The 11,066-nt window shown below is 43.2% G+C and overlaps 1 protein-coding gene across 1 annotated transcript in view; it reads right to left on the minus strand.

The window, feature by feature from the left end:
* Positions 1-6,284, minus strand: part of THEMIS2 (thymocyte selection associated family member 2) — an 18,931-nt gene extending 12,647 nt beyond the window's left edge. The window contains exon 1 of the mRNA XM_044434953.1: positions 6,158-6,284. Coding sequence (XP_044290888.1) covers positions 6,158-6,251 — 94 coding nt within the window. The 5' untranslated portion in view covers positions 6,252-6,284. The remainder of the gene's footprint in view (positions 1-6,157) is intronic.
* Between the last annotated feature and the right edge of the window lie 4,782 nt (positions 6,285-11,066).

Raw genomic sequence — 11,066 nt, forward strand, 5'->3', positions numbered from 1 at the left:
GAATGTATTTGAATAAATGTAGATATTTGTACATGAAAAAATAAGACAGCAGCTGAAAATAAGCCCTACTGCGTCTTTTGGAGCAAAAATTAATATAAGACCCAGTCTTATTTTCAGGGAAACACAGTAGGAGTTTTGGCAGCTGTCAAAAAGGGGGTTTTGTCTGGGATTTTTTTTTGACTGGGACATATATATCAGCAGAAGATAACAGATTTCTATAAAGTGATGGGGGCAGAGAACCTCCTGGAGCATAGCTACTATGCGGCAGCAGTAGCTGAAGAAAACACTGACAGAGGATCTTTTACAGACAACGGCAGTGAAGCTCAAGCTTATTCTGGTTAGTACTGAAAGCAGAAGCTGGCAATGCTAAACCACCTTTTGTACATTACAAGGAATGTTCTTCCCTTGCAAACCCTATAATGAAACAATCCAAAATGAAACAGGAGGTAGTGTCATTGAGGATGAGATCCCCGGACTGAAAGACACTCAACCAACCGCTAGGGAAGAGTGTAGGACAAGCAGGAATAGGTAGCTCAAAGCAGAAAGGAAGTCTAGTGACTGAAGGGAAAGTTAAGCAAGAAGCAGAACTTCTGACCATTGAAGGACTTGCTGTGAGTGGGCTAAAGTGGATGGGAATGGGACATTTTCAGTCAAACAGTCACAAGTGCTTTACTCTGGAAAGGACAGACACAGAAGAAATGGAGTGGCTCTAAGATTGAGGCAAAATGGGGGGCTGTAATGCAAAGTCTGACCAAATAATATCAATCCCTTTGTGGGAAATCTGTCAATATAACCATAATTCAAACCTATGCTCCAGCAACAGATGACAAAGAAGAAATCTGAAAATGTTATACATGAGCCCAAGAGGAAATTGATAATGCACCGTAACAAGACATGCTGATAATCCTGAGTGTCTAGAATGCAAAAGTAGGAAAGAAAGCAGAATCCAATGTTGGGGAAGGTTTTGACCTGGGTCCGAAATGAATGACCTATGGAATTCTGTGAAGCTAACTATGTGTTTATCACACACACATACTTCAGGCAGTTGATCAGACAACTGTACACATGGACATCACGAGATGCTCAATTTTAAAATTTAATATCACAAATCAAAGGAAAGCTGAAAAAGATCCTTAACTGAAGTGCAGTGCAAAAACACAATATAAATAACATTACTGAGGAATTTGCGGTCCACATAAAGAACAGATTGGCATTACTTGTCCAAGAAAACTGTGGGTTGAATTCAAAAACACTATTAGGGAAAAATGCAAAAAGACCAAAAAGGGGGGAAATCCTAGATGGATGGCAGAAGCGACACAATTGCAGAGGACTGGCAGGAAGCAAAAACAAAAAAGATGACAGAAACAGGATCAGAATCCTGAATGACACTTTTCAGCAACTATCGCACAGAGACAAAAAGGAATATTACAATTACCAGTGCAAATAAATAGACGTGAACAACAGAGTAAGAAAAACAGGAGGCCTCTTCCGGAAGGCTGAAGAAATCAAGGGGAAATTCAAACCTAGATTAAGAATGCTGAAAGACCAACAAGGGAACATGCAATCTGACTGGAAAGAGAAAGAGGAAGTTGAAATAATATATGGAGGAACAGTAGAGAATATATGAAAGGATAATAGACGTCTTTGAAGAGGAGTCCTGTGAGGAAGAACCTGCAATATTAGAGTGAATATTACTCTGAAAGCACCTGGAAGGAATAAAATACCTGGAGTAGATCGCATAGCACTATTCCAAGTGGCAGAGAGTGAATTGGTTAGAATGAAATCCTGACAAGACTACACCAACAGCTATGGAAAACAAAACAATGGCCAATGGCCTGGAAAGGTTCGCTTTCCCTTCATTTCACTCCCCAAGAAAAGAGATGTAAGGAGTGCAGCAGGTAGAGAACTAATTTCCCATGCAATCAAGATAATGCTCAAGGTGCTGCAATGAGTAATTTGACCCTAAAAGGAGCAAGAATTGTCTGAGATTCAAGCCTGATTCTGGAAAGGAAGAAGCACTTGAGACTGTAGCACAAACATGCTATTTGACTAGTGCACCAAAGAACTGACGATTAGTGGCAAGACTGCAGCAAAGATTTTGCCTGTGTGGATCACAAGAAGCTATGGATGGTCCTGAAGGAAAAGATGATGCAACAGCTCTTGATTGTCCTGATGGGAACCTGTATGATGGATAAGAAGACAAAATGCAAAGAAAGAGACAGGTTTCTCATAGGTGAAAGCATCAGACAAGGATCCGTTTCATCTCCCTCTCTCTTCAATTTGTATGCAGACTATAACATAAGGAAAGTTGGATTAGGATCAGGCAAAAGAGTGACAACTGGTGGAAGATGCAGCAGGAATTTAAAATTTGCTGCTGATACTGGCAGAAAGCAGCAATGATTTGGAATGACTCCTGATGAAAGTGAAAGAAGGAAGTGCAAAAGCACATTGCAAAAACAGAAACCATGACAACAGAAGAATTACACAATTTGATGGTCAGCATTGAAGAAACTGAAATTTTGAAAGACTTTACACACTCTGGCTTGAAGGGAAACTGCAGCTAAGAAATTGGAAGAGGCTTGGAAGGGCAGCAATGAAGGAACTAAAGAGGATGATCAAATGTCAGGAGACCAAGGCAACCATGATTCACACTATTGTATTTCTATTCACTCTGTATGGTGTGTGAAAGCTGGACCGTGAAGAAAACTAACAGAAAAAATGATGTCTTTGAAACATGGTGCTGAGAGAGAGCTTTGCAAATGAATAAGTGGGTTCTAGACCAAATCATGCTGGAACTTTCCATTTTTGCTGGCAGCAAAAATGATGAAGCTGAAGCAGTTGTACCTTCTCACATCATGAGAAGTGAAGACTCACTGAGACTCACATTCATGCTAAGGAATCTTGAAGGCAGAAAAAGGGGAGGACCAGCTCTGAGATGGGTTGGCTCCATCAAAGAAGCTCCCGAGTTCACAAGAGCTGAGAACAGCTGTCGTTTTGGAGGGAGAGTTTCACAGAGTTGCCACTTGATGTGCCCTCAAGTCAGAGACAGCTTGAGGGCACATCACAGCAACAGCTGAATGCATAAGTCTACACAATAAAGCGTCTAAATAATAAATAGTATAATAATAAGAGCCAAAGGAGTATTTATGCTATTACGTTTTATATCTGTGATGTTGAATCAACTGTACTTCATTGATACTGCCATTGTTTCTTTTTGAATTCTCTTAGCAGTGTCTTCCATCTTCTCACAGCACTATGACAAGATCAACACACACTTTATGACACAGGAAAGTTCCTGTGCCTCACGGACAACTTGGAGACCTCTTACTGTTACATGTGATGGCATCAAATACTACCTTTGGAGTAGCTTATTCATGAAACGTAATGGGGAACTTCTACTCTTTTTCTAGTTTCGCACTGTACTCTGCCAAATCTAATATCAATGTTTCCAAACAGTGCCGTGACATCCCCATGAGGAACACTGCAAGGTTGTAGAAAGAAGCTGGTATGTTTGTTGTTGTTAGTCATGAAGTCGTGTCCGACCCATCGCAACCCCATGGACAACATCCCTCCAGGCCTTCCTGTCCTCCACCATCCCCTGGAGTCCACCCAAGCTCACACCGACTGCTTCAGTGGCTCCATCCAGCCACCTCATTCTCTGCCGTCCCCTCCTTCTTTTGCCGTCAATTGTTCCCAGCATTAGGCTCTTCTCCAGGGAGGCTTTCCTTCGCATTAGGTTGCTGCTGCTTAAAACGGGTAGTCTTAAGACAGGGCTTTTGTGGATTCTGCGGCAGCTGCGGCCTTCAGCCTTCCCAGTGCCACGCCAATGTAAAGACAATGCCCTGAAGGGTTCAAGGACAGGGCTCACATTACACCGTGGTTGTTGTGTCAGATGAACCAGGGCCAATTCCCACCCAGTGGCTTGTTCTGCAGGTTTCTTCATCCATGACAGGGCAGCATTCTGTCCAAAGCCAGGAGATGGTGCCCATTGTGGGTGAAGGGAAGGGACATCCTTGCCTGGCAAGGGTGGCCAGAGCTCTTTGTTCTTCCTGCCAAGCTTGCCCAGACCACTGCCAGCCCAGGTGTCCTGCAAGTGCCCAAGCAGCCCTTGGGGCCACTGTCTCAGGACATGATCACAAGCCCCTTTCGCTCTTCAGGGCTTCCCACCCCACAATCTTTCTTCTCTCCCTTTTGACAGCAGCGTTTTTGATCTCCGTTTTCCCAGAATGTGGCGGCTTCTTTCAAGGGCACAGGGACACCCTGGAGGGGCAGTTTGTGGTCGGCGATGTTTATTATTTAATTACACCCGCGACAAGTGCAAATATTTTTGCACCCTTTAAAAATGACTTGTAGTCACACTTGCACAACTTGGGCCTCCACAGTGTCGTGGGTGTGAAAATGGGCAACCTTGACCAGGCAATGCCCTGGGTGCCTGGGTGGGCACCTGCCGTCGTGCGCAGGAGGAGGTTCACCTGGTGAGGATCCAAACAGGGCCACTGTTGCTTTAACTTTGCTTCCTCTCGACCGCTGTGGAGCAAGTGACATCTCCTTTGCAGCAAGAGCCCCATATTTTCCTTTTCGCGCATGTGTGCTGATCATCCTCAGGGTCCCTTAGACTGCCCAGGAAAAAGCAAAAGTACATTCTATGCTACCTTGGGGTGGGTGGGGGGTATTTTGGACATTCTCTCTCAGGTCCTCATTCTACTCTTTCTTCTCTCTCTGTATCCAACCAAACATCCTCTTATCTCAGCTGCTTCTCTATTTATATTGTATTCAACGTCTGAATCAGATATCCCTGAACATTGATTCATACACAGATGTTATAGCCACCAGAAAGATGAAAAGGAGAAGGACTTGCTCTCTCTCTTCCCCATGCACGCACACACGCACGCACGCACACTCAGAGGATGCATGCAATTCAAGCTTTTTCAAACTGCATTTTCATTCTTTACATAGGCTTTACATCGGACCGTTTATTGGTGCTGTTCTCTATTTTGGGTATCACTCAGCGGTACCCTGTTGCTTCCTGTTAACAGCTGGGAAGAGAAAAAAAAGAAAACACCTACTAACATAGGAACCACACAGTCTTGAGCTCTGGTCCTGGTTGTCCTGTTACCCAAAGCTCTACTAGCTAACACCAACACCGGCACTTCTCATTTTACATCCTCTCAAGGTTTTCCCAGACACAAACTAGAGAGTATTTTTATGCGGAAAAGATAGTGAAAGGACTCTTTTCCTCAGATATGAAAGAAAGACAAGTGCCCCTGATGAAGGAAAATGATCATTTCCAAAATGCACTGGCCAAATAAATATTCTTTCAAGGCACCTGATAATTTGTTTCCTCTTTATTTCATGATGCACAAGTGAATTTCCCCTCTGAGTCTCACTTGAATAAACCCTGTAGCACACCGATGGCTTCTGATTTGTTGTGTGCTTGGTAGATAGATAGATAAACTTTATTGCGGCCAAAGACCAGCTCCATTCAATAAATACATAGATTTTAAAAAGTAAATACATAAAACAGTCAACACACTTTTTAAAATCTATGTATTTATTGAATGGAACTGGTCTTTGATCGCAATAAAGTTTATCTGTCTATCTGTGTGCTTGGTAAATGTTCTCTTACCCCGAGCCTAAACAGAATCTACGCTGGAATACCACCCACCCTTGTTCCCTTAGGCCCAAAGTTTGGTAGGGTCAGAGGGAAAAATATTGGCTACAAATATTGCTTCCCTCAAACCCCATGGATTCCCCTGCCCACAAATACTTGTGCTGCATTTAATTAAGGTGAAGCCTGAGCGCTCAGGAGGAAAGACCGAGATGGCTGCCACCTCCCCTACCTTGGCTTCTGCATTCTGAGGAATCCCCCTCACAGTTTCTCACGGTGCGGCCAGTCCCTGACTGACTGAATCCACACAACTCTTTCACCGTGACACATGCCGTTCAGTCTCCCAAGACTGTGGCCATTGAAGCCTGTGTTGTAAGTTGCAGCTCATCAGCTTTGCCTCGACTGCTCTCAGCTGCCATTGCTCTGGGTTGCAAGTCTCTGCCCCTACATCGATTAACAGTCTGTTAACTCCTCTACATCAGGTACTGCCCTTCTCCTTAGAAGCAGAAATCTGATTATGGCAAAAGAAAAGCAAGCGATGGGGCTCACCTTGGAAGTAGACGCCAGAGCAGATCTTCACCACTCTTGGGAGGCTATTATGATCCAGGTCACAGATATAATTGTGGAATGAAACAGAATCCATGACTCTTGCCACAGATGAGACCAGGGCAGAATGTGGAAGCCTCTGTTGCGATACAGGCCAACGGTGCAACTTATATAGCATTGGAGTGGTGACACTCAGTTTCACTTCCTCTTTTAAGTGATTGCCTAGGTTGCAGTTTCTTTGCAGGAGGTGGTTTCAATGAAGCATCGGACCATATTTCATGTCCGAGAGATTCTGCACTGCAGCCACCTTGTCACTGGATGTGTCACCAGGGCTGGTTTTGTAAGTGGCCAACTTGTCTTTGGAGAAAAAGGGTGCAAATGTGGCGGTCAGGATCAAGTGTGGCTGAGCCATTTCCCCAGACATGCATAAAAGGCAACCAGATGAAATGACAGACCGGGGCATCCACACATCTGCCTTTTCAAGCAGCTGTTCAGGAAGCACTTCCATATAAGGGTCTTTGTAGGCTTAGGGAAAGACAATGTCCCAGGAGAAAACTCTGGTTTCACATGCAGAAGTGCCCAGTTTGAATCCTGAGCATCTTCACAGAATCAACCAGGGAGGGCATGATGGGGAAGGCCTCAACCAGAGATCCCTGGGTTGCGGCTGCCTGTCAGAGGAGACCGGGGCTGCAGGAACTTGAGCCTCTCCAGGTGTGCTTGGACGTTCATCAACCTCCAGCCAGCATGACCTATGGTCAGGGATGATGCGACCCAAAGACATCTGGAGGGGTATAGGTTCTGCACACCTGGAGTAGACAATATTGAGCAAGGTAGATAAATGATCTTCTATGTACATGCTCTCACTCTCATGTTAAAGCACATCAGCTGAGCAACAGGCTGTGTCTCAGAAGATCAAGTTGGATACTAGTTGGATACTAGATCTAGCTGGAGACTTTATTATTTCTGTAGCATGTTTAGTTACAAGGGGCTCTACACTTCTTCATTAGTAGTAGATGCAGTTTCACTTGGCAAATTTTTTAAAAAATTAAGAAGAAATATTGATAAGCAAGTTTAGAACAGTAAACATGTAACCAGGAAGAGAGCATTTAATTTCACTGATTACATTTCTTTATCCCTGCAGCCCAAACCGTGAGCCCCCTTTGGAAGAGGCCCTGCAAGGCATCTCAACATTAATAAATTTGAACAATCACTTTCAGAATAAAACATACTCAAAAGCATTCACACCAGGCCTGTTTTTGTTATTGTTATCGAAATATTGCAGCAACGACCTCTTGCATTCCACTCTGGACACACAAATGTTTGACATTCCAGTTTCAGTTCTCCAGATCATGGGATTACAGCAGGCCAAATAAGTACTAACAACTTTCATTAGTAGAGATGTTATTAGAATTCACTAACTAGATGTGACCTTGCATAGACCTTGCTCTTGTTTGTTGTTGGTGGCCTGGCCCCATTGTGGATGGGAGAGGGTTTTGTAGGGCATGGAACTGGTACAAACCATCATTCTAAGTCTGCAGGAAAGGAGGAATTCAAGCCTTTGCCACTTTTCTCCACTTCCGGGTAGATGTTGCTACATCTAGGAGATCTTTCCCACTTCATTTTGAGTTGGGCTTGATTTTTAAAATATCTGTCCTGCCAAGTGAAAGGAAAACATGACAAGATGGAAGCTTCTGTAGTTTGGGCACATCACAAGACAGCAAGACTCACTGAAGAAGTCAAAAATGCTAGAAAAACTGAAGGTAGAAGATGAAGAGCAACCATGAGATGATTCAATTCCATAAGGGAAGCCATGAGCTTGAATTCTCAAGAGCTGAATAGGGCGGATGGCATTTTGGAGGGTTTATTCAAGAGGTCACCATAAGCCAGAAGTGATTTGCCAGCATGTGACAACAACAACATCCTGCCAAAGGTAGGTTGTGTGGGTAAGGGGGAAGACCAACTCCTTGGCAGCAGGTCAAGAGTGCAACTCCAGCAACCAAGGAGCAAAATATAAAAGGATGAAGCAGTGATGAAATGAGCAGCATTAATTGGTGCTGTTTTGTGGAGGGTGTGTTTTGTTTTAAGGCACCACTGCCATGTTAATGGTCCAAACACCCTCTGTTGCTTTGCATGGTGCCAGAGTTATATTTGGCTTTACTTTGAACACAAAATGTCATACTCTGTATAGTACACATATAGCCATGTTAATTAAGCTTGGAAACCCAGAGACCATCATATTCCCCAAAAAAGAATCCTCACTTTTGGGTCCTCTCACATAAACAGAGGCTTCAAGCATACTTGTGAAACATCACATGGATTGGAGCCAGGCAGTGGTGTGGATGATGGAAGTGAACATGTAAGTAAAAAGAGCTGCTTGCTCTCCACAGCCCAGAAGTGCAAAGAGCATCCATTCCCAGTCCCTTGCAAATATTCTCCTGGGTCAATCACATGTGGGTAAAGCAATGCACTTAACACGAAGCTGTCTCTGTCGTGATTCAAAAGGCTGTTACACAAAAAAGCATCTTCCCCAAGATGTTCCCACTCAGATAAGACTGAGAAGGGATGCCTCTTGACAAGAGCTTAATTTGCTTGGAATTGGTTACAGGGCAACTCAAGAGGTCATTCTTGGTACAAGCATCCTGACTCTAGAACCCTTTCCTGCTCACGTAGTCTTAGATATTTTCAGCACCAGCTCACCTGGTGAACACCTATCTGTTCACCCTGGCTTTTGATTGCAATTTTTTGAGGTGGGCACATTATTGCATTGAGTGTATATCTTACCTTTCTTCCTCATTCAAAGGACCCAAGGTGGCTTATAAGATTCTCCTCTCCATTTTACCCTCAGAACAACCTTGCAAAGTAGGTTAGACTGAGAGTCTGTGAATGGCTCATTGAGCTTCATTGCTGAATAGGGAATAGAACCTGGATCTCCGAAGTTGAACTTTCTTACTGCTAGGCCATAATCATGTTACGTTGCAGAGTTTGTGAGTTGTATTGATTTATGTTTTATAGGTTTTCCTACTTAAGGCTTTTATATTAAAAAGTGGGCAATACATTTCACAAATACTGAAATCCGTAATATCAGTTGTGCAAGCATGGCATTATGCTAGCCTTACTAACCATAATCAATTGTAACAAACCCAAGCTTCAAAGATCTGTATGGGCTTCCAGTCTGTTTCTAGGTGTAATTCAGATGCTACCTCCAAGTCTTACACAGACTGCCCATTTACTTAAGATTCTCATTAGAGGCTTTGATCAGGTCATGCCACCTCCTGAGGTTAGATGGTTAGTACCTGTAAGAAAGAGCTTCATTTGAACTTGGCAATGTCTCTGGTATACCCTCTTTGAAAGACTCATGGTGCCTATACTGCTGATACTTTTGTTTTGGTCTTCATCAGACTCCGCTCAATGCTTTTAAGTTACTTGATGTTGTGCTTTTATGAATGTGGGAAGAGCTATGTCGGATCAGCTCAAAGACCTGTCTAGTCTAGTAGGAAGCCCACAAGCAGTTCATGAATGCACAGGAGGAATATCATGCACATGGCTCATGTTTTTCAGCATGCAGTGAGACATACACTGGTTATGGTACAGGACATAATATACAACCATCACAAAGAGTAGCCACTGAAAGTCTTGTCCTCTATGAATGTATCCAATTGCCCACTAAAGGCAGCACCGTATCTTGTGATAGTGAATTGCATCATTTTAACTATACGCTGACCGAAGCAATACTTCTCGTTTTCAGTTCTGAATCTCCTGCTCCTCTTAAAAAAAATAATTGTAAGGGGTTTTTTTTGTAGTGTTATCATTACTGGGAAAGAACAGAATGATTCAGATTAAATAAAATGGGGTGCAACCTGGGAACACACATTAAACTCACCATTTGGCAAAACAGTCATTTAATTTACAGTGTAGTAAAGGTTACAGGTAAAAAGCTCAACAGAGTGTGAAAAGGCCTATTACACAAATGTACAAACATCTGTACAGAGCCCCACGCCTCCCATCCCTCCTCCTCACCTGTGCTCAATCTCAGGACTGGCATCAAAGTTCTGAAATTAAAAGCCGGCACTATCTTGGGGAGGTGCGGGGCTGATACCAGCAAGCAGTAAAATCCCAAGGGAGGTACCTTGCAAAACGGTCACTTTAAAAAATTCTTCTTTTAACATCCAGCAAGGAAAATGCTTAACTGCTTGAAACTGGTCGTATCCTGCAGAGCTGCCCTTAGAGCAAGGGATTGCTCTATTTGGGGATGAGTTAACTGAAAAGATTCCTAAGAGGAAAGGTTGCAAATGAAGTAACAGAAGATTTGGAGATGGAATACTAAAGCTCATGAACCATTAGCGGTCACAACTGAGAATACGATGTTGTATGACCACACTAAGTAAAGAGACAGTTCCATCTTCACAAAAGGGCCCTATGTACACCTCAGGATGAAAAAGACAAAAGCAGATTTCATGGAAGTGACTTCCAGACATTCACCCACTCCAGATTCCCAACAATATTGAGGGAAGCAGCAGCTGCACTAAATTGGTCAACCCAAATTTGTCTGGCCTAGTGTTGCAAGGAGCAAATTTAACTTTTTCTGAAAATTTCATTTCTAAACTTTCAGAAATAAAAACTTTCTGAAAAATTAAAATTTAACCTTTTCATAATGTTTCTGAAAGCGGCACAATCAAGCTGGGTTACGTATTAAGTCCCACTGATTCCAGTTGGAGGAGGGTCACTACATACACGCATAGTTAACTCTCCCAATGAAATCCACAGGACAAATGCAGTTAAACAGCATTTTTGCCATGCCTTCCTGCAAAGGGCGGTGAACGGTTCCATCTAGCTAGACAGAGCTAAAAGACTGATCAAGCACTCTGATTAAAGGTCTCCACAGTTAAGAGCTTGGATACCGAACAAAGATGAC

The sequence above is a fragment of the Varanus komodoensis genome, unplaced genomic scaffold (assembly GCF_004798865.1).
Source record: "Varanus komodoensis strain SLA01 unplaced genomic scaffold, ASM479886v1 scaffold29_1, whole genome shotgun sequence".
In the NCBI taxonomy this organism is placed as follows: Eukaryota; Metazoa; Chordata; class Lepidosauria; order Squamata; family Varanidae; genus Varanus; species Varanus komodoensis.